The sequence below is a fragment of the Pan troglodytes genome, chromosome 2 (genome assembly GCF_028858775.2).
Source record: "Pan troglodytes isolate AG18354 chromosome 2, NHGRI_mPanTro3-v2.0_pri, whole genome shotgun sequence".
Taxonomy (NCBI): domain Eukaryota; kingdom Metazoa; phylum Chordata; class Mammalia; order Primates; family Hominidae; genus Pan; species Pan troglodytes.
Window position 1 is genome coordinate 140,112,546 of NC_086015.1, and position 23,423 is coordinate 140,135,968.

Here is a 23,423-nt window from a genome sequence, read left to right on the forward strand (position 1 = left end):
AGAGACATTTCAAGAGAAAAACCAACACAAATTGATGTGTGACTTAAGGGGAGCCTGGGTGAATTGGAAGATAATGATTTACAATTATAATTAATAGATTGGTAAAGAGGATAGAAGAGCTGGATTTTTGGAGATGATGCATATTCAATTTTTGGAGATTGATGCATGTTCAGTTTGAGGTGATAGCAAGATATTTAAGTAGAAATGTTGAGGAACAGTAGCTTGGATTAGAGAACACAATTCAAATTACAGAGTCTAGGCCAGAGGTGATACGATGAAGTCATAATAATGAATGAGCTATCTAGAGAGAGGGTATATGTGAGAAGAGCAGATGGCTCAGTGGAAGGAAAATGAGGAGCCAGAAATGGAAACCAGAAGCAGGTGGCGTGGAGGGAGGGAAACCAATTTAATATAGGGGTAAGGAAACCAGCAGTTTCAAGAAAGAGGGATGATTAAGTTGGCTGCATCCAGTAGAGCTATCCCTTGTCATATGCATTTGAAAGTTCTGAAATGTTACCTTTTATTAAGTAGTTTGAGATCAGAGGGTACCTTGGGTTTTATTTATTCTATAAGAAAGTATAGCTTAATGAGAATGATAGAGTACAGCTTTGAGTTCTTGTCTTGTCTTTTTTTTTGAAACACGGTCCTGCTCTGTGGCCCAAGCTGGAGTGCAGTGGTGCAGCCTTGCTCACTGCAACCTCCGCTTCCTGGGTTCAGGCGATTCTTGTGCCTCAGCCTCCAGAGTAGCTGGGATTAGAGGCGTGTGGCACTATGCCCGGCTAATTTCTATATTTTTAGTAGAGATGGGGTTTCATCATGTTGGCCAGGCTGGTCTTGAGGTGATCCTTCTGCCTTGGCCTCCCAAAGTGCAGGCTTGAGCCACCACTCCTGACCTTTTTTTTTTTTTCTTTTTTTGAGAGGGAGTCTCACTCTATTGCCCAGGTTGGAGTGCAGTGGCCTGATCTCAGCTCACTGCAACCTCCGCCTCCTGAGTTCAAGGGATTCTCCTGCCTCAGCCTCCCAAGTAGCTGGGATTACAGGCACCTGCCACCACGACTGGCTAATTTTTATATTTTTAGTAGAGACGGTTTTTCACCACGTTGGCCAGGCTGGTCTTGAACTCCTGACCTCAAGTGATCTGCCCACCTCGGCCTCCCAAAGTGTTGAGATTATAGGTGTGAGCCACTGCGCCTTCTGAAGTTCTTATGTTTTAGAGATATTTACTTAAATATTTATGGATGAAAATATTTTTTCAGGTATACACTGAAATATTTACAGAAATTTTTAGAGGTATACACTGAAATATTTACAGACAAAAGTTTTTTGCTTCAAAATACTTAAGCAAGGAAACAGGAATGGGTGAGAATATGGATATTGTGGCCGTGGACAAGTGGCCATGAGTTGATGATTTTAGCTACATGATGGGTTTAAGGGGTTTGTTCTCTTCTTTAATGTATGTTTGAAATTTTACATAATAGAAATATAAAAGGAGGGAATTGTCTTTTCCAGCTGTCATCTAGGGCACATTACTTAACTTTTTTGAGACAGGGTCTTGCTCTGTCACCTAGGCTGGAGTACAGTGGCTTGATAACTCTTCAGCTCCTTACGTACCTGGAACTATAGGTGCATGCCCCCAAGGCTGGTTAATTTTTGAATTTTTTGTAGAGACAGGATTTTGCCATGTTGCCCAGGCTGGCCTCCAACTCCTGGGCTCAAGTGATTCGCCTACCTTGGCCTCTGAAAGTGCTGCGATTACAGGTGTGAGCCACAGCACCCAGCGTACTTAAACCTTTGAAGCCTTAGTTTCTTCAGTTAAAAATGGTGATATTAATACTGATTTTATCAGTTTGCTGTGGTGATTAATGACAATGTATTAAAACTACTTAGCATACTTACTCTGTGCACTCATTGTCCAGTAAATATTTCTGAAGTGAAATACAGTGAGATAATACAGTTAGGCATCAAGGTTAAGGGGTTTGTAGAGGGAGAAAAGGTTCTGTGCTCTTTATAGCAACCTTTCATAAGAGATATGTTCTTTTTAGAATGTTATGAAGTTGGAATGGCTAACTTAAAAGCTTCCATAGACATAATATTTATTTATTTTGGCATGTTTTTAATAGGAGTTTTCTGATCTGAACGTGTACAAAAGCAGCAGTACAGTGGTATTTCATCTGTTCTAAACCACATCCTTTTACTGAATGTTATTCCGGAAGCATTTATAAGGCAGGTGCCCCTTTGAAAGACATTGTCCTTTAAAGTAGTTTGAAACTAAATTTTCATTTAACATTAAAGTCAAATGAGGGAATACTTAAGATGGAAGCATGGGTTAACAAAATTGTATTAACACTAACTTCTCAGAGCACCTGACTTAAAGTATATATTTTTTGGTAGTAACTTGGCTATAGGTAGTATATAGTTATCCTTTTTTTTTCTTTTGCAGTAAAACTTGGTTATGGATAGTATATACTTGTCCTTTGGTATCCATGAGGTGTTGGTTCCAAGACTCCTTGCAGATACCAAAATTTGAGGATGCTTGAGTCTCTTGTGTAAAATGGGGTAGTATTTACATATAACCTATGCACATTCTCCTGTATACTCGAACTCATCTCTAGATTACCTAATACATTGTAAATGGTATTTAGGTAGTTAATGCTATATTGTTTAGGGAATAATGACAAGGAAAAAACGTCTGTATATGTTTAGTACAGGTGCTTTTTTTTTTTCCTGAATGTTTTAAATCCACGGCTGGTTGAATTCATAGATGCGGAACCCATGGATACAGAGGGCCAACTGTACTAAGAAATTGCTGTCACAGTCTGTAGATGTCATACAGTTTTGTCTCCAGATAAATGAGAGACCTGTGAACACAAAGGAAACTTTCTTGTATGCCTTTTCATTCTCATGTTTTTAAAGTTCGTTCATTTTTTGTTTAGGGAACTTTAATGAGTTACTTAGGCAGAGTATGGAACTGTCCTGTAGCTACATGATCAGTCTTTTTTTTTTTTTCCTATCTTTCTTTTTCTTTTTTTCTGAGACGGAGTTTTGCTCTTATTACCCAGGCTGGAATGCAATGGCACAATCTCATCTCACTGCAACCTCCGCCTCCCAGGTTCAAGCGATTCTTATGCCTCAGCCTCCCAAGTAGCTGGGATTACAGGCAGGTGCCACCATGCCCGGCTAATTTTTGTGTTATTAGTAGAGACGGGGTTTCACTATGTTGGCCAGGCTGGTCTCGAACTCCTGACCTCAGGTGATCCACCTGCTTTGGCCTCCCAAAGTGCTGGGATTACAGGTGTGAGCCACCGCACCCAGCCCCTATCTTTTATATTGTGTTTTATTTCTTTAGAAATGAGGTTTCACTGTGTTTTCCAGACTGGAGTACAGTGGCTGTTCACAGGCACCGTCATAATGCTGTGCAGCCTCCAACTCTTGGCCTCAAACGATCTTCCCACCTTATCCTCTTGAGTAGCTGGGACTACAGGAGTGCACCGCCATGCTCAGCATTTTTTTTCTATCTTAACATAAAATGGAAAAAAGTTACTGTTGCCTTTTCTCCTGATAAATAGCAGCCTAAGTAAGACTGGTAGTTTGGAATAAAGGATAAGTTAAAAGGGCAGGAAGGTGAGGAAAGAAGTGTTTAAAAATGAAGGCGAGAAGGAGAAAAAGAAGTTGAGAGATAAAGTTTATATTTTCCTGTGCCTTAGTATCGACTTGCAGTGAATTAGTTGAAAGTTGCCTTGCCAGTTACATATAATTGGTGACTTTTAAGTTATTTGTCACCTGGAACAGACATAACTTCTTTAGCATTAAATTCAGATACAACTGTCATTGAATTTATGTTTCCATAAAATTGGTGGTAGAATTTTTAGCATTAGGTAGGAGAAGAGGACAGGGAAAGACAGCTGTGTCTCAGGCACTGTACTGTTTTACCTATTTTGTTAAATCCTCACAGCAACCCTGTAGGTAGGTGTTAACTGAAGCAGAGAGGTTAGATAACTTGCTCAGTGTTACACACTGATGATAAATGACAGAGCAAGAATTCAAACTGTAATGTTTCGATTCTCGTTATCTTTTATTCATCGCCTTTATTGTTTCTTTTCTTTCTTTCTTTTTTTTTTTCTTTTGAGAAGGAGTCTTGCTCTTGTCGCCCAGCCTGGAGTGCAATGGCATGATCTCTGCTCACTGTAACCTCCGACTCCTAGGTTCAAGCTATTCTCCTGCCTCAGCCTCCCAAGTTGCTGGGATTACAGGCGTCTGCCACCACACCTGGCTAATTTTTGTATTTTTAGTAGAGACAGGGTTTCGCCATGTTGGCCAGGCTGGTCACAAACTCCTGACCTCGTGATCTGCCTGCCTCGGCCTCCCAAAGTGCTGAGATTACAGGTGTGAGCCACCGTGCCTGGCCCTCCTTGCTTTATTTTATGATTCCATTCAGTCATTAGTCTTGTCGGTTTTTAAAAAAAGGTTTTATTGAGATATGATTCACATACTATACAGTTCACTCATTAAAAGTATACAATTCAGCTTTTATATATTCAGAGTTGTGCAACCATCACCACAATATTAGAATTTTTTTTTTTTTTGAGACGGAGTCTCGCTGTGTCACCAGGCTGGAGTGCAGTGGCAAAATCTTGGCTGACTGCAACCTCTGCCTCCCAGGTTTAAGTGATTCTCCTGCCTCAGCCTCCGCAGAAGCTGGGACTACAGAAGCTTGCCACCATGCCTGGCTAATTTTTTGTATTTTTAGTAGAGACGGGGTTTCACCATGTTGGCCAGGATGGTCTTGATCTCTTGACCTCGCGAGCCACCGCACCCAGCCATATTGGAACACTTTAATCACCTCCCAAAGCAATGCCATACTCATTAGTTGTCACCCCTAGCCTCCCCTCTCCGTGTCCTAGGAAACCATTAATCTGCCTTCTGTCTCTATACGTTTGCTCATTCTGAACCTTTCATATACATGGAATCATATAGTATATGGTCCTTTGTGACCGCTTTCTTTCACTTAGCTCAATGTTTTTTTTGTTGTTTGTTTTGTTTTTTTCTTTTTTGAGGCAAGGTTTGCTCTGTTGCTCGGACTGTAGTGCAGTGCTTGATCACAGCTCACTGCAACCTCTGCCATCCAGGCACAAGTGATCCTCCTGCCTCAGTCTCCTGAGTAGCTGGGACTGCAGGCATGTGCCACCATGCCAGGCTAATTTTTTGATTTTTTTTTTTTTTTTTTTGTAGAGACAGTCTCACTGTGTTGCCCAGGCTGGTTTTGAACTCCTGCGCTCAAGTGATCTTCCCACCTCTGCCTCCCAAAGAGCTAGGATTACAGGTGTGAGCCACTGCACCCAGCAGCTTGATGTTTCTAAGGTTCATCCATGTTATAGCACATACTGGTACTGTGTCTGGAATTGGTGGGTTCTTGGTCTCTCTGACTTCAAGAATGAAGCCGCGGACCCTCACGGTGAGTGTTACAGCTCTTAAGGTGGCGCGTCTGGAGTTTGCTCCTTCTGATGTTCAGATGTGTTCGGAGTTTCTTCCTTCTGGTGGAATCGTGATCTCGCTGGTTTCAGGAGTGAAGCTGTAGACCTTCGCGGTGAGTGTTACAGCTCATAAAGGCAGTGTGGACCCAAAGAGTGAGCAGTAGCAAGATTTATTGCAAAGAGCGAAAGAACAAAGCTTCCACAATGTGGAAGGGGACCGGAGCGGGTTGCCACTGCTGGCTCAGGCAGCCTGCTTTTATTCTCTTATCTGGCCCCACCCACATGCTGCTGATTGGTAGAGCTGAGTGGTCTGTTTTGACAGGGCACTGATTGGTGCGTTTACAATCCCTGAGCTAGGCCCAAAGTTCTCCACCTCCCCACCAGATTAGCTAGATACAGAATGTTGACACAAAGGTTCTCCAAGTCCCCACCAGAGTAGCTAGATACGGAGTGTCGATTGGTGCATTCACAAACCCTGAGCTAGACACAGGGTGCTGATTGGTGTGTTTACAAACCTTGAGCTAGATACAGAGTGCCGATTGGTGTATTTAAAATCCCTGAGCTAGACATAAAGATTCTCCAAGGCCCCACCAGACTCAGGAGCCCAGCTGGCTTCACCCAGTGGATCCCGCACAGGGGTTGCAGGTGGAGCTGCCTGCCAGTCCTGCGCTGTGCGCCCGCACTCCTCAGCCCTTGGGTGGTCAATGGGATTGGGCGCCCTGGAGCAGAGGGCAGTGCTCCGGGAGGCTCGGGCGGCACAGCAGCCCATGGGGCGGGGAGGCTCAGGCATCGCGGGCTGCAGGTCCCGAGCCCTGCCCCACGGGGAGGCAGCTGAGGCCCGGCAAGAAATCGAGCGCAGCGCCGGTGGGCTGGCACTGCTGGGGGACCCAGTACACCCTCTTCAGTTGCTGGCCCGGGTGCTAAGCCCCTCACTGCCCGGCCGGCAGGGCCGGCCGGCTGCTTTGAGTGCGTGCGGGGCCTGCCAAGCCCACGCCCACCTGGAACTCCAGCTGGCCCGCCAGCGTTGCATGCAGCCCCAGTTCCCGCTGGCGCCTCTCCCTCTACAAGCTGAGGGAGCAGGCTCCGCCCTTGGCCAGCCCAGAAAGGGGCTCCCACAGTGCAGTGGTGGGCTGAAGGGCTCCTCAAGTGCTGCCAAAGTGGGAGCCCAGGCAGAGGAGGTGCCAAGAGCGAGCGAGGGCTTTGAGGACTGCCAGCACGCTGTCACCTCTCAGTACTTCATTCCTTTTTATTGCTGAATAATATGTAATTTTACAGTTAATACCACATTTTATGCATTCATCAGTTTACAGGCATTTGAGTTTTTTCTCCCTTATGCCTATTACAAGTAATATGGCTACTGGCATTCATGTACATGTTTTTAAAAAGTTATTGTGGTAAGATATGTGTAACATAAAATTTACCATTTTAACCATTTTAAAGTGTACAGTGTTAAGTATATTCACATTGTTATGCAGCCATCACCACCACCTGTTTGCATAAGTTTTTCATTTTTGCCACCTGAAACTCTGTACCCATTAAACAACAACTCCCAAGTCTGCCATCCCCCCAACCTCTGGCAATCACCATTCTACTTTCTATCTCTATGAATTTGACAACTCCTGGAACCATGTGTAAGTGAAATAAATCATACAATATTTGTCCTTTATGACTGGCTTATTTCACTGAGTACAGTGTCTTCAAGGTTTATTCACATTGTAGCATGTGTCTAAAGTTCCTCCCCGACCAAAGGCTGGTACTGTTCCATTGAATCTATATTTACCACATGTTGTTTACTCATTCAACTGATGACAGACACTGAGGTGGAGTTTTGCTCTTGTTGCCCAGGCTGGAGTGCAGTGGCACGATCTCGGCTCATTTGCAACCTCCGCCTCCTGGGTTCAAGTAATTCTCCTGCCTCGGCCTCCCAAGTAGCCGGGATTCCAGGCATGGGCCACCACGCCTGGTTAATTTTGTATTTTTAATAGAGATGGGGGTTTCGCCATGTTGGTCAGGCTGGTCTTGAACTCCTGACCTCAGGTGATCTACCCGCCTCAGCCTCCCAAAGTGCTGGGATTACAGGCATGAGCCACCACGCCTGGCCTGATCATGGACACTTTGGTTGCTTCCACTTTTTGGCTGTTGTGAATAATGCCAATATGAACATGGGTGTACAAGTATCTATTTGAGTTCTCACTTTTACTTCTTTTGGGTTTGTATCCAGAAGTGAAATTGCTGGATTGTATGGTAATTTTGTTTCTAATTTTTTGAAGAACTGCCATATGGGTTTCCACAGTGGCTGTACCATCTTATCTTCCCACCAGCAGTGCACAAGGGTTCTGATTTTCTACATTTTCACCAACACTTGTTATTTTCTGTCGTCATCATTTTTTAAATAATAACCATGGTGATGGTTGTGAGGTGGTATTATTGTGGTTTTGATTTGGATTTTTCTAATGGCTGGTGATATGATCATCTTTTCATGTGCTTATTCACTGTTTGCATATCTTCTTTGGAGAAGTGTCTATTCAATTCCTTCTCCATTTTTGTGTTGGATTTTTATTTTATTCTTTTTAGAGACAAAGTCTCACTGTATCACTCAGGCTGGAATAGAGTGACATAATCATAGCTCATTGCAATCTCATCCTCCTGGGCTCAAGGGATCCTCCTGTCTCAGCCTCCTGAGTAGCTAGGACTACAGGTGCATGCCACTGCTTGGCTCATTTATTTATTTTTTGTAGAGATGGGGATCTCACTATGTTGCCCAAGCAGGTCTTGAACTTTTAGCCTCAAGGGATCCTCCTGTCTCAGCCTCCCAAAATGCTGGGATTATAGGTGTGAGTCACCACACCCAGCTGGATTTTGTTGTTGTTGTTTTTGACTTGTAAGAGTTCTTTATATATTCTGAATATCAGTGTCCTATCAGATGTGATTTCCAAATATTCCTTTCTGTGGGTTACCTTTTCACTGTATTAATTTAGTGTCCTTTTGTATACAAAGTATGTTAAAAAGATCTTAATTTTGATGAAGTCCAGTTTGACTCTTTTCGGTTGCCTGTGCTACTGATGTCCTGGATTATCTGAGTGGGCTCTGGTAATCACAACAGTCCTTATCAGAGGGAATCAATTAGTCCAGGAAAGGGATGTGATGCTGAAAGCAGAAATCTTGATGATGTGGCCAAGTGCAAAGGAATATAAACAGCTTCTAGGAGCTGGAATAGACAAAGAACAGATTCTTCTCTAGAGCCTTCTGAAGGAATGCAGGCTTTGATTGTAGCTTTGTAATCTACTCCATCCAGGCTGCTGCAAATGCCAAACAGGCCTGTAAGACCTGTTTTAGACTTAATGACCTCTAGAACTGTGAGATCACAAATTTGTGTTGTTTTAAGCCACTATTGTTACACAGCATTAGTCAATTAATACAACTAGAATCAAAGGAGAGACTGAGAGCATGAAGATTATACATGAGACTTTTAAAATACTTTATTTCAGTAGGTTTTTGAGGAACCGATGGTGTTTGATTACATGAGTAAGTTCTTTAGTGGTGATTTCTGAGATTGGTACAACCATCACCCAACAGCAATGTACACTGTACCCAATGTGTAGTCTTTTATCCCTCACGCCACCACCCTTATCATTCATATGCTTTTGCATCCTCATAGCTTTGCTCCCACTTACGAATGGAGAATATACGGTGTTTGGTTTTCCATTCCTGAGTTACTTCAGTTAGAATAATGGTCTCCAGTTCCATCCAGGTTGCTGCAAATGCCATTATTTTGTTTCTTTTTATGGCTAAGTAATATTCCATAGTGTGTGTGTGTGTATGTGTGTGTATATATATATATACACACACACACACCATATTTTCTTTACCCATTCGTTAATTGATGGACATTTGGGCTGGTTCCATATTTTTGCAGTTGTGAATTGTGCTGCTGTAAACATGCATGTGCAAGTATCTTTTTCGTATAATAACTTCTTCTCCTCTGGGTAGATACCCAGGAGTGGGATTGCTCGATCTACTTTCAGTTCTTTAAGGAATCTGCGCCATCCACGCCAACATCTATTTTTTGATTTTTTGATTGTGGCCATTCTTGCAGGAGTAAGGTGGTACTGCATTGTGGTTTTGATTTGCATTTCCCTGGTAATTAGTGATGTTGAACATTTTTTCATATGTTTGTTGGCCATTTGTGTATCTTTGTTTGAGAATTGTCTTTTCACGTCCTTAGGCTGTTTTTTGATGGGATTGTTTTTTTCTTGCTGATCTGAGTTCCTTGTAGATTCTGGATATTAGTCCTTTGTCAGATGTATAGATGGTGAAGATTTTCTCCCACTCTGTGGGTTGTTTACTCTGCTGATTGTGTCTTTTGCTGTGCAGAAGCTTTTTAGTTTAAGTCCCATCTCTTTATCTTTGTTTTTGAGGCATGAGACTTTTGATAGAATCTGCATCTTGCTTTGCTCAGATTGGCTTAAACCCTACATTGATTCTAATCCATCACCAAGTCTTGACATCTTCCATGGAAATTTGAGAAGGGTTAGTGATATAAGCCAGTGGTACCTGCTACTGCAACTGGTATTGAGGCAGGAATTACTATTCATCATTACCTTCTTTTACTACCTATTCTAGATTTCCTTTATGCTGGGCCAGCATTTAAGCTGGTTTAAGTTGCTTGTGTCCTTTAGGCTTTCATCCTTGTGGGACTTGAGCCTTTAGTTGCCTTGCCTGTTTTGAGCCATGGTTGCTGTAATTTCCTGTTTATCCTATTAGCAAGCATGGAAATACCCTGCATTCCAGACAGATTGCTCCCTAATCCCATTGTATACAACAGGTCCTAATAATCAGGGTCATTTATCACTGCTAGTATATTTATTCCTTTCTTTGCCTGCTCGTTCATCAGTATGAGAAGCCCATAGTGATCAAGTGGTGGTTGTGGCTTTAGGCTCCGTGAACCCCTACTGTGGAAGCATTACCCTCAGGATCTCTAGTACAGCAGAGATTTTAAATTGTGGGGATAGGAAATCCACATGCCATAAGTAAGTTACTGGGAGTGATGGTGAAGAGTCAATCTAACTTCTCTACCCCTTGGTTTCTAAACCCGTGCATCTCAGGTAGTAGGGAATATAATACCCTAGCCATTGGTTCGGTGCATATGCTGCATCCCAAATGACCAGCAGAATGACTTCTTAATCGAGCTTTTAATTTAATGCACCACTTTATGATTTTGTTAGCCGGACAGTTTCTAGGTGATGTGGTATGTGGTGTAGGACCAGTGGATGCCATGGTCATGTGCTTAATGTTGTATCTTCTTCACCATTAAACGAGTCCTTTAGTTTGAGGTGATGTTAAAGTGAATCCCAGATTGGCAAAGCAAACATTTTGCAACCATTGAGGTACTGTAAATGTCCAGAGACACTCAGGGCAGGAAAGGCAAACTCATTTCTACAGTAAGTGTAAATCCTACTTCCCCTGGAATGCAAAGGTTCCAATTCCATCCTGCCACCTGCTCAGTTCTGTGTCTGATAAGTTGTTTCCTGCATTCTGCTGTGATCCTAAATTTTGCTAGATTTTTAAAATCTTATTAGTACTTTTAATTATATTTTTCAGAAATAAGCTGATTTTTTTGTTTTGTTTTTTTTTTTTGAGATGGAGTTTCACTCTTGTTGCCCAGGCTAGAGTGCAGTGGCACTACTATCTCGGCTCACCGCAACCTCCACCTCCTGGGTTCAAGCAGTTCTCCTGCCTCAGCCTCCCAAGTAGCTGGGATTACAGGCATGTGCCACCAAGCCCAGCTAATTTTGTATTTTTAGTAAAGACAGGGTTTCTCCATCTTGGTCAGGCTGGTCTCGAACTCCTGACCTCAGGTTATCCACCCGCCTCGGCCTCCCAAAGTGCTAGGATTATAGGCATGAGCCACTGCGCCCGGCAAGCTGATTTTTTTTGATAATAGGGATGTGATAAACAGTTTTCACTCTAACGTAGTCAACTATATGATTCCATTTGTATGGAATTCAAGAAAAGGCAAACTGATGATAGGTGTGTATAAGGCTTTGGTATGTTTTTAGTTTATTTTATTATATATATATCATGTTTCCATACCTTTTAATGTTGCAATAAAATTGTTTTGTCTGACATTAAAATTGCCATACCAGTTTTTTTAAAAAATTGCCATACCACCTTTTTAAAAAAAAGGTTTGTCAGAATTTATTTTTTTCATCTTTTCTCTGTTAATGTTTTAGTTCACTTTTATAAACAGCTTTAGTTGAATTTGTATGTTGTTTTTATTTTATTTTATATTATTTATTTTTTGAGATGGAGTCCCACTCTGTTGCCCAGGCTGGAGTGCAGTGGCACAGTCTCGGCTCACTGCAACCTCTGCTTCCCGTGTTCAAGTGGTTCTTGTGCCACAGCCTCCCGAGTAGCTGGGATTACAGGTGCGTACCACCACACCCCGCTAATTTTTGCATTTTTAGTAGAGACAGGGTTTTGCTATGTTGACCTCAGGTGATCCTCCCACCTTGGCCTCCCAAAGTGCTGGGATTACAGGCATGAGCCACCATGCCCAGCCTGTATGTTATTTTTGTTATTTTCAGTTACAAATGAGTTAAATTCATTCACATCTATTTTAATTATGATATATCTGGATTTTTGTCATCTTGCTTTGTTTGCCATCCTTTTTCTTTGCTTCTCTTCTCCTTTCCTGTTTTTTGTTTTTTATTGATATATAATATTTTACATATTTACGAGGCACATGTGACATTTTGTTACATAGGATGTGTAATGATCAAGTCAGGGTATTTGGGATATCTATCACCTTGAGTATTTATCATTTCTATGTGTTGGGAACATTTAAAGTCCTCTCTTCTATCTACTTTGAAATACACAGTTTTGCTAACTATAGTCACCTTACTCTGCTATAGAATATTAGAATTTTTATACTTTTTCTTTAACAATATGTTTGTGTACATTGAGCAACCTCTTTTCATTACCTACCACCCATGTACCCTTCTCAGATTTTGGTGTCTGTCATTCTACTGTCTACCTCCATGAGATCATCTTTTAAACCCACTGAATGAGTTAGAACATATTATATTTGTCTTTCTAGTCCTGGCTTATTTCACTTAACATAGTGACCTCCAGGTCCATCCATGTTGCTGCAAATGACATGATTTCATTATTTGTTAATGTCCAAATAGTATCCCATTGTGTATATATGCCGCATATGTCCATTAATCTGTTTTTGTTTTGTTTTGTTTTTAAAGGCAGGGTCTCACTCTGTCACCCAGGCTGGAGTGCAATGGTGCAATCATGGCTCACTGCAGTGAGTAGCTGGGACCACAAGCATACCCCACCACACCTGGCTAATTAAAAAAGAATTTTTTTATAGAAATGGGGGTCTCACTGTGTTGCCCAAACTGGTCTCAAATTCCTGGGCTCAAGCAGTCCTCCTGCCTCGGCCTCCCAGAGTGCTAGGATTACAGACCTAGCACTGTGCCTGGCCCCATACATCTGTTGATGAACACTTAGGTTGATTACATATATTTGCTATTGTGAATAGTGCTACAGTAAACATGCAAGTGCAGGTATCCCTTTGATATACTGATTTCTTTTCCTTTGGATAACTACCCAGTAGTGGGATTGCTGGATCTTGGTAGTTCTGTTTTCAATTTTTTGAGAAATTTTTGTAGTTTTCCAAAAAGTATGTACTAATTTACATTCTTACCAACACTGTATAAGAGTTCCCTTTTTTTCTACATCCTTACCAGTGTCTTTTTTTCTTTTGTTTTACTTTTATTTATTATTTTGAGGCAGAATCTCACTCACTGTCACCCAGGCTGGAGTGCAGTGGTGTGATCTTAGCTCACTGCAACCTCTGCCTCCCAGGTTCAAGTGATTCTCCTGTCCCAGCCTCCCAAGTAGCTGGGATTACAGGTATGTGCCACCATGCTCGGCTAATTTTTTGTATTTTTAGTAGAGATGGGGTTTTGCCAAGTGTTGGCCAGGCTGGTCTGAAACTCCTGACCTCAAGTGATCTGCCTGCCTTGGCCTCCCAGAGTGCTGAGATTACAGACATGAGCTACCACACCTGGCCTTTTTTGTTATTTAAATAACAGCCATTTTAACTTGGCTGAAATGATATTTCATGTGGTTTTTATTTGCATTTCCTTAATGATTAGTGATGTTGAGCATTTTTTCATATACTTGTTTGCCATTTGTATGCCTTTCTTTGAAAAATATCTATTCATGTCCTTAGCCTACTTTTAAATGGGATTATTGGTGGGATTTTTGTTTTTGTTGTTTGAGTTCCTTGTATATTCTAGGTATTAGTCACTTGTTGAATAGTTTGCACATATTTTCTCCCATTCAGCAGATTGTCTCTTCACCCTTTTTTAAGACAAATGCTCACTTTAATCACAGTTCTAAATTAATTATTTTCACGTTAACATAGATGTTCCCATAAACTGAGAAGAACTGAGCTAAATATTATACATTTTTAATGGTTAATATGATTTGAAAATTTTTTATAAAAATTGATCAGAAGCTAGTTGAAATTCTCACCATAAATATAAAATATTGATTACAATTGTTTTTCACAGTAAATTGAGATCTGAGCTTCCTAAAAAGCTGTATTATCTAATATCATAATAGGGATGACTAAATACTTAACAACTACTTTCTGAAGACTGGCTTAACAAAAAGTTACTATTTGAAGAAACAGCTTTCCCTTGTTTATATTTACAAGAAAAAGGCTAACATTTTTGCAGAACTCTCATTTTATCATGAAGTGTGGACAGTCAGAAGCAGGTGGCTGTTGGTGGGGTGCAGTGGCTCACACCTGTAATCCCAGCACTTTGGGAGGCCAAGGCAGGCAGATCACTTGAGGTCAGGAGTTCAAGACCAGCCTGGCCAACATGGTGAAACCCCGTCTCTACTAAAAATACAAAAACTAGCTGGGTATGGTGGTGATTGCCTGTGATCCCACCTATTCGGGGAGGCTGAGGCATGAGAATCACTTGAACCCGGGAGGCGGAGGTTCCAGTGAGCTGAGATCGTGCCAGCCTGGGTGATAGAGCAAGACTCCCTCTCAAAAAAAAAAAAAAAAAAAAAGGTGGATGCAGTGGTATCAAGAAAAAAGCATTTCAAAACATTTCCACTTTTATTAAAGGTTTTGACAATGAAGATATCACTAAATGTCTTCAAATTCTATTTGTTACAGAATAACCATCTAAATAGGAGACACATGCCATAATACAGCAACCATTTTAGTGTGTAAAATACTTCTGAACTCTTACTATGAAAAGATTTGGCTAAAATACAAAACATCTTTGCAATAAAACTGATAATATAGCTTAAGTAGCTTATAAGATTTCAGAAATGTCTTATGAAAGAAATGAGAATGTTTCCCTGTGCGAGATAAAACTGAACGGTTAAGTTAAGGTGCTATAAACTAGACAAAGCTGGAAAGGCACATCATGTAACTAGAAAAGAACAGCATGTGATGTGGACTTCCTCCATGTCAAACTGACAGGAAAATAGAATATGCTCTTCAGAAGGAAAGGCATGAGAAGATAATTCTTACAAAGCTCTCATTGAGATCTTGAAGAGCTTTACAGAGAACATAATCATAAAATGGCTAGAGATCATTTATAGGACATGGTAATGGATTCCTTTGTATTACGATACCTGCCTCAGATATAAACACAAATCAAATATAAACACCCTTGTAAAGCTGTGCTTCTTTCAGCCAAACATTTCTCTGGTACCACAGTCAGCCTCTAGTAGCATTTGGATGCAAAGGTTTAACTGGTGCTGATCTGGACAAGCCACAGCAGAGACTCTGATTTGGAGACTTCATGGACACTCCTGCCAGTGCGCTGCTGCTATTGCTGCTACTTCCAGATGCTGGTAGAACCATTTAGGTCTCTTGCTTTCAGCTGAAGGACTGCATATTTGTAATGGTTTCCTAGTGGCATCTGAAGAAAGATAAATCTCTTTTGGCGAGGACTGAGATTCTGATTTGATGGCAGCCAGAGCAGTCTACCAAAGTCACTAAAGCATTACATCATTACATTTGGATTTAGATTCCTTCTCTTTCTTTTCTACTGGGGATTTTACCTTCATTTCTTTTCTTTTCTTTTTTTTTAAATTTCTTTAACTTTACTTTTTCTCATAGAGGAGTCTTTGTCATTATCCTCACTCTCACCAAAATCAGAATCATCCTCAGAATCTTCACCAGTTGCCAAGTCTGGTTTGGTGTTATTAGCACTATTGCCATCACTGCCTTCCAGAAAAATTTTCCTCTGTTGTACCGCAGCTTTAGATGCTGCTTTTCTTTTCCCTTGAATACCACCATTGTCTTTCTTAGTAATCTTATCCAAATCTAAATAATCACTGGCTACACTGCAATTAGAGATATGAGGAGACTTGCTCACTGTTTCTGTTCTACTATTGCCATGTTTTTCAACTCTTTTATCTTGAGACTTCTGCACATTAGTGGTGACTGTTGAAAGTTCCTTCACTGATAAAGCTAGTGCAACTTCTAAGTCTCTCTGGTAGAGCTTATCATCTAAAGCCATCCTTTTTTTTTTAGGGGTTTTCTCTTCTAGTGGAATTTCTTCTTTCTGGAGATTGTTCAAATTAGGTTTTGGTTTATCTTGTTTTAACTCCTTTGATGTTCTGGATTGCTTGTTTAAAGGTACAGTTGCAGAAACAAAATCATCATCACTGTCAGAGTCGCCAAACTGTGAGTAATTGATTGGTTTCTTACATCTCACAGGCTGCACCATGGTCCCTTTCAGGGCTTGATATTTACACTTCCCAAGTTCTTGTTGGCTGTATTGGTGGTTTCAGTTCCCACCCAAAACCAGACATTGGCGCTCTCCCTTCACTCTTCATTGTTTCCTTTGCTGTGCAGAAGCCTTTTTTGTTGTTGTTGTTTTTTAATATAATCAGTTGGCTTTAAATATGTGGATTTATTTCTGAATTATCTGTTTTATTCCATTAGTCTATGTGTCTGTCTTATATCAGTACCATGCTGTTTTGGTTACTGTAACCTTGTAATGTATTTTGAAGTCAGGTAGTTTTATTCTTTTTGCTTAAGATTGTTTTGGTTGTTTGGGCTCCTTTTTGGTTTCATATGAATTTTAAGATTGCTTCTTCTATTTCTGTGAAAAAAGACATTGGTATTTTGATAGCCATTGCATTGAAAATGTAGATTGCTTATGGCAGTATGGTCATTTTAATGATGTTAATTCTTATTCTTGAGCATGGGATGTCTTTCCATTTGTTTGTGCCCTCTTTATTTTATCTAGTGTTTTGTAGTTTTTATAGCTATTGTAAAAAGGGAATGCCTTCCTGATTTCTTTCTCAGCTAGTTTGTTTTATTGGTATATAGAAACAGGTTTTGTATGTTGATTTTTTTTTAACACCCTACTTCACAGGTGGATGCATATTGATTTATGTGTGTTGATTTTGTCCTGCAACTTTACTGAATTTATTTAGCAGAACTAAGTTTTTTGGTGGAGTCTAGGTTTTTCTAGATATAAGATCATATCATCAGCAAAGAGGGACAGTTTGACTTCCTCTTTTCTAATTTGGATGCCTTTTCTTTTTTTCCCTCTTGCCTGATTGGTCTGGCTAGGACTTGCAGTACTATGTTGAATAGGAGTGATTAAAGTGGTCATCCTCGTCTTGTTCCAGTTCTTAGAAGAAAGGGTTTCAACTTTTCCCCATTCAGTATGATGTTAGCTGTTGTCATATATGACCTTTGTTATGTTGAAGTATGTTTCTTTTATGCCTAGTTTGTTAAGAGTTTTTATCACGAAGGGACACTGAATTTTATCAAGTGCTTTTTCTGTGTCTGTTGAGATGAACATATGGTTTTGTCCTTTATTCTGTTGAGGTTATGAATCATATTTGTTGATTTGTGTAACCATCCTTGCCTCTCTGGGATAAATCTCACTTCATTGTGGTGTATTTTTTTTTTTTTAATGTTGTTGGATTCAGTTTGCCAGTATTTTGAGAATTTTTATCTCTGTGTTCATTAGGGATATTGGCCTGTAGTTTTCTTTCTTTTTTTTTTTAATATTTTTTATTGCATCCTTGTCTGGTTTTGGTGTTAAGGTAATGTTGGCCTTGTAGAATGAGTTGGGGAGAATTGATGTTAGTTCTTCTATGAGTGTTTGGTAGAATTTGGCAGTGAAGCCATCCAGTCCCGGACTTCTGTTTGTTGGGAGACTTTATTACTGATTAAATGTCTTTACTCATTATCAGTCTGTTCAGGTTTCGTATTTCTTCCTGATTCAATCTTGGTAGATTGTATATGTCTATGTCTAGGAATGCATCCATTTCCTCTCAGTTTTCCAGTATGTTAGTGTATCGTTGTTTGTAATAGTTTTTAATGTTCTTTTGTATTTCTGTGGAATTAGTTGTAATGTCTCTTTTCATTTTCTGATTTTATTTGGGTCCTCTCTTTTTATGTTGATTAGTCTAGCAAGTGGTTTATTGATTTACCTTTTCAAAAAATCAGCTTTTTGTTGTTCTTTTGTGCTTTTTAAAAAAGTCGTTTCATTTAGTTCTGCTCTGATCTTTATTATTTCTTTCCTTCTACTAATTTGGGGTTTGGTTCTAGTTCCTTAAGGTGCATTGCTAGATTGTTTCTTTAAAATCTTACTACTTTTTTGATGTAGGCATTTGTTGATATAAATTTCCCTCTTTGCACTGTTTTTGCTGTATCTCATAGATTTTCGGTATGTTGTATTAGATTTTCATTTGTTTCAATAATTTTTTTGATTTCTTCCTTAATGTCTTCCTTGACCCAGTGGTCATTCACAAGCATGTTGTTTATAACTTCTGTGTATTTATATAGTTTCCAAAGTTCTTCTTAACTCTTTGTGTTTTTTTTTTGTTTTTTTTTTTGTTTTTTGAGACAGAGTTTTGCTTAGTCACCCAGGCTGGAGTGCAGTGGCAGTATCTCAGCTTACTGCAACCTCCGCCTCCTGGGTTCAAGCAGTTCTTGTGCCTCAGCCTCCTGAGTAGCTGGGACTACAGGTGCACACCACCATGCCTGGCTGATTTGTATTTTAGTAAAAACGGGGTTTCAGCATGCTGCCCAGGCTGGTCTCGAGCTCCTGAGCTCAGGCAATCTGCCCACCTCGGCCTCCCAGAGTGCTAAGATTACAGGCGCGAGCTACCCCACCTGGCCTATTATTCTTGATTTCTAGTTTTATTCCATTCTTATCTGAGGAGATACTTGATGCAATTTCAATTTTTAAAAGTTTGTTGACACTTGTTTTGTGTCCTAACATGATCTATCCTGGAGAATGTTCTATATGCTGATGAAAAGAATGTGTTCACAGTGGGGTGCTGGTGCCCACTTTAATCACTCCTATTTAACATAGTACTGCAAGTCGTAACCAGACCAATCAGGCAAGAGGGAAAAAAAGAAAAGGCATCCAAATTAGAAAAGAGGAAGTCAAACTGTCCCGCTTTGCTGATGATATGATCTTATATTTAGAAAAACCTAGACTCCACCAAAAAACTTAGTTCTGCTAAATAAATTCAGTAAAGTTGCAGGACAAAATCAACACACATAAATCAATATGCATCCACCTGTGAAGTAGGGAGTGTTAAGATGTTAGATGAAATGTTCTGTAAATGTCTGTTAGGTCTGTTTGGTCTGATATGCAGTTTAAATCCAGTGTGGCTTTCTTAATTTTTGTATCTACATGATCCATTTAATGCTCACAGTGGGGTGCTGGTGTCCCTAACTATTATCGTAGTGGAATCTATCTCTCCTTACAGATCTAATAATACTTGCTTTATATATCTGGGTGCTACAGTGTTGGGTGCCTTATATGTTTGAAATTGTTATATCCTCCTCCTGAATTTTTCCTTTTACCATTATATAATGACCTTCTTTGTCTCTTTTTACTGTTTTTGACTTAAAGTTTGTTTTGTTTGATACAAGTATAGCTACTTCTAGTCACTGTTGGTTTCTGTTTGCATGGAATATCTTTTTCCATCCCTTAATTTCAGCCTATATGTCTTTACAGGTGAGATGAGTTTATTGTAGGTAGTATATAGTTGGGTCATGCTTTAAAAGCATTTTAAAAAATCTATTCAATCAGTATCTATCTTATTTATTTAATTGAGATGGAGTTTTGCTCTTGTTGCCCAGACTGGAGTACAATGGTGCGGTCTTGGCTTACTGCAACCTCTGCCTCCTGGGTTCAAGCGATTCTCCTGCCTCAGCCTCCTGAGTAGCTGGGATTACAGGCACCTGCCACCACGCCTGGCTAATTTTTGTATTTTTAGTGGAGATGGGGTTTCACCGTGTAGGCCAGCCTGGTCTTGAACCCCTGACCTCAGGTGATCCACCTGCCTCAGCCTCCCAAAGTGCTGGGATTGTAGGTGAGAGCCACACTGCGCCTGGCCAAATTAGTCTGTATCTTTTAAGTGGAAAGTTTGATCAGTTTACATTCAGAGTTATTGATGTGTGAAGGCTTATTTCTGTCATTTTATTAACTGATTTATGGCTGTTCAGTCTATCATCTATTCCCTCTTTGTCTCTTATTAATTATTATTTTGGCTTGGTGGTTTTCTGTAGTTGTGAGTCTCTTCCTTGTTTGTGTTTGGTCTATCAGTGGTTTTTATATTTTTTTGTGTTTTCGTGATGGTAGATAGTGTTCTTTTGCTTCTGGATGTAGGACTTTCTTAAGCATTTCTTCTAGGGCCAGTCTAGTGGTGATATATTCCCTCAGCTTTTGCTTGTTTGTGAAATACTTTATTTCTTACTCATTTATGAAGGATAACTTTGCTGGGTATAGTATCCTTGACTGACAGTTTTTTTTTCATTGAGCACTTTTTTAAAAAAATTATTTTTTTAGACAGTCTCGCTCTGCCACCTAGGCTGGAGTGCAGTGGTGCAGTCTCAGCTCACTGCAGCCTCTGCCTCCTGGGTTCAAGTGATTCTTCTACTTTGGCCTCCTGAATAGCTGGGATTACAGGAATGTATCACCGTGCCCAGCTAATTTTTGTATTTTTACTCTAGAGATAGGGTTTCACTATGTTGGCCAGGCTGGTCTTGAACTCCTGGCCTCAAGTGATCCACCTGCCTCAGCCTCCCAAAGTGCTAGGATTACAGGCGTGAGCCACCGTACCTGGCCTTCTTTCAGCATTTTGAATATATCATTTCATTCTCTACTGGCCTATAAGGTTTCTGCTGAGAATTCCACTGTTAGTTTGATGGGCGTTCCTTTATAAGCGACTAGATGCTTTTCTTGCCATTTTTAGAATTCTGTGTATTTGATTTTTTGACAGTTTGAAGATAATGTGCTGTGAAGAAGACCTTTTTGATTTGTATTTACTGAGAGATCCCTGAACTTGATGTATCTGATGTGTAAATCTGTTGCTAGACTTGGAAAATTTTTACCTATTATTTTATTGAACAGGTTTTCTAACATTTTTGTTTTCTGTTCTCCTGAGACACTGAAAATTTGAATATTTGGTTACTTAATGGTGTTCCATATGTCACACAGGCTTTTCTCATTTTTTTTTTTTAATTATTACTTTTTGTCTCACTGGCTCATTTCCAAGGGCCTTTCTTAATGTTCTGAGAATCTTTTATCTGCTTAATCTAGTCTGTTGTTGACACTTTCAAATGTAGTTTGTATTTCATTCAGTGAAATCTTCAGTTCTGGAATTCCTGTTTGGTTTTTCCTTTTTTTTTTTTTTTTTTTTCTTTTTGAGATGGAGTCTCGCTCTGTTTCCCAGGCTAGAGTGCTATGGCACGATCTCAGCTAACTGCAACCTTCACCTCCCAGGTTCAAGTGATTCTTCTGCCTCAGCCTCCGAAGTAGCTGGGACTACAGGTGCCTGCCACCACACCTGGTGTGGTGGCAGTTTTTTTGTATTCTTTGCAGAGACAGGGTTTCACCGTGTTAGCCAGTCTTGTCTTGAACTCCTGAGCTCCAGTGATCTGCCTTCCTTGGCCTCCCAAAGTGCTGGGATTGATTACAGGCATCAGCCATTGTGCCCAACCTGGTTTTCCTTTGTGATATCTAGTTTCTTTAGTAAATTTCTCCCTCATATCCTGAATTGTTTTTCTGAATTTTTTGTATTGTTTTTCAGAATTCTCTTGTATCTTTTTTTTTTTGAGACAGAGATGGGGTTCTGCCAGGTTGGTCTTGAACTCCTGGCCTCAGGTGATCTGCCTGCCTCAGCCTTCCAAAGTGCTGGGATTACAGACAAGGGTCACAGTGTCTGGCCTCAGAATTCTCTTGTATCTTACTGGGCTTCTTTAAAATCAGTATTTGAGTTATTTTTCTGGGATTTCATAAATTTCTTTTTTTCCCCCCTGAGACAGGGTCTCACTCTGTTGCCCAGGCTGGAGTGCAATGGTGTGATCATGGCTCAGTGCAGCCTCGACCTCCCTGGGCTCAGGTAATCCCTCAACCTCAGCTTCTGAGTAGCTGGGACTACAGGTGCATGCCACCACACCTGGTTAATTTTTGTATTTTTTTTAGAGATGGGGTCTCACTATGTTGCCCTGGCTGGTCTTGAACCCCTAGGCTCAAGCAGTCTGCCTGCCTCAGTCTCCCAAAGTGCTAGAATTACAAGTCTGAGCTACTGCACCTGGCCAGATTTTTTTGATTGGGATGTATTGCCCGTGAATTATTGTGGTCTTTTGGAGGTGTCATATTTCCTTGCTTTTTCATGTTTCCTGTGTCCTTACACTGGTATCTGTGCCTCTGGTGTAACAGTTGCTCCTTCTAATTTTTTGAATTTTCTTTCATAGGGGAGGACATTTTCCTGAAGATGTATTTGTGGTGTTGGTTGAATATGGCACTTTGGCTTTGATTCTAGGTATGTGTCATAGTGTAGTCTCTGTGTGTTTTCTTTCAATGTGAGTGGTGTCAGTGGTGTCTGTGATTTCTTAGGTGGCTTAGATTGTGGTTGTTAGTGGAGGCTGTGATAAAGTTTTTTATAAAAGAAAATTTTAACTTTCAATAAAAGAGGTCTCACTCTGTTGCCCAGGCTGGTCTCGAACTCCTGAGCTCAAGTGATCCTCCCGCCTCAGCCTCCCAAAGTGCTAGGATTACAGGTATGAGCCACCATGCCTGGCCTGTGATAAGGTTTTGCTGAGGTCTGGGTTGCCAAGTAGGCCAGCTCTCAGGCCCCAGTGGTGGCACCAGTGGGTTGAAATTGCCTGTCCTTGGGCTTCAGGGCAGTGTATGCTGGCACCAGTGTTAGCAGGTTCAGGTAAGCCAATCTTTGAGCCTCCAGGTGTCTTGCTTGGGTACCAGGAGTGGCACAGGTGAGCCAGGCAGGTTGACAGGTTTTTAAACCTCTGTGCAGTGGGCATGGTGTGGATGATGGCAGTAGCAGTGGTGGGATAACCCTTAGGACCCAAGCTGTCTGTGCTGGTGTAGGCAGTGGCTGTGATGGACTGGACAGGCCAATCCCCCAGGCTTGCAGGTGGCACGTGTGGTTAGTTGCCAGCTGTGGTGGTAGAGGCAGGTTGAATAGGTCCAATCTCAGACCCTGGGAGGAGTGCTTAGGTGCCAACAGTGGTGGTCTATGCTAGGTGATCGCCAGGCCCACGGATTGCATGCTTGGGTACTGAGAGGGATGGAGCCAGGTTGTAGGAGCCTGTCCTTAGGCTCCCCACTGGTACGTGCAGGTACTGGCTGTGGTAGGCAGGGGAGAGTGATCCTCAGACTGTCATCAGAATGCTCTGGTGGCAACAGCAGGGCTTGTGCTGTGGCCTTGTTACCGGGAAGGGTGGGGTTGCTGTCAGTGGGAGCATTCATAGGCAGGTGGCTTGCAGGGTCACATACTTTGCTTGTGCCTTGCTCCTGCTGCTGCAGCAGCTATTGCAGGCAGTGGAATTTTTCCTCAGTGCATGAAAATGCACGGGTCCCCCTCTGCTGCAGTGTAGGGAGACAGTTGCTGCCA

General features: G+C 41.0%; 2 protein-coding genes across 9 annotated transcripts in view; one reads left to right on the forward strand and one right to left on the reverse strand.

Annotated features, from left to right (window-relative positions):
• Positions 1 to 23,423, forward strand: part of NCK1 (NCK adaptor protein 1) — an 86,995-nt gene that overhangs the window by 21,712 nt on the left and 41,860 nt on the right. Inside the window, exon 2 of one of the 8 annotated variants that reach the window (XM_063805190.1) lies at positions 5,230 to 5,452. The gene's annotated coding sequence lies outside the window, so the exon portion shown is untranslated. 8 annotated transcript variants of the gene reach the window in all.
• Positions 15,608 to 16,252, reverse strand: LOC104005784 (RAD51-associated protein 1-like). Its single transcript, XM_063806257.1, has one exon. The coding sequence runs from the start codon at positions 16,250 to 16,252 to the stop codon at positions 15,608 to 15,610; it is 645 nt and encodes a 214-aa protein (XP_063662327.1).

Excerpts from the sequence above, each read along its gene's own strand:
- LOC104005784 (XM_063806257.1), bottom strand. The coding sequence starts at position 16,252 with ATGGTGCAGCCTGTGAGATGTAAGAAACCAATCAATTACTCACAGTTT.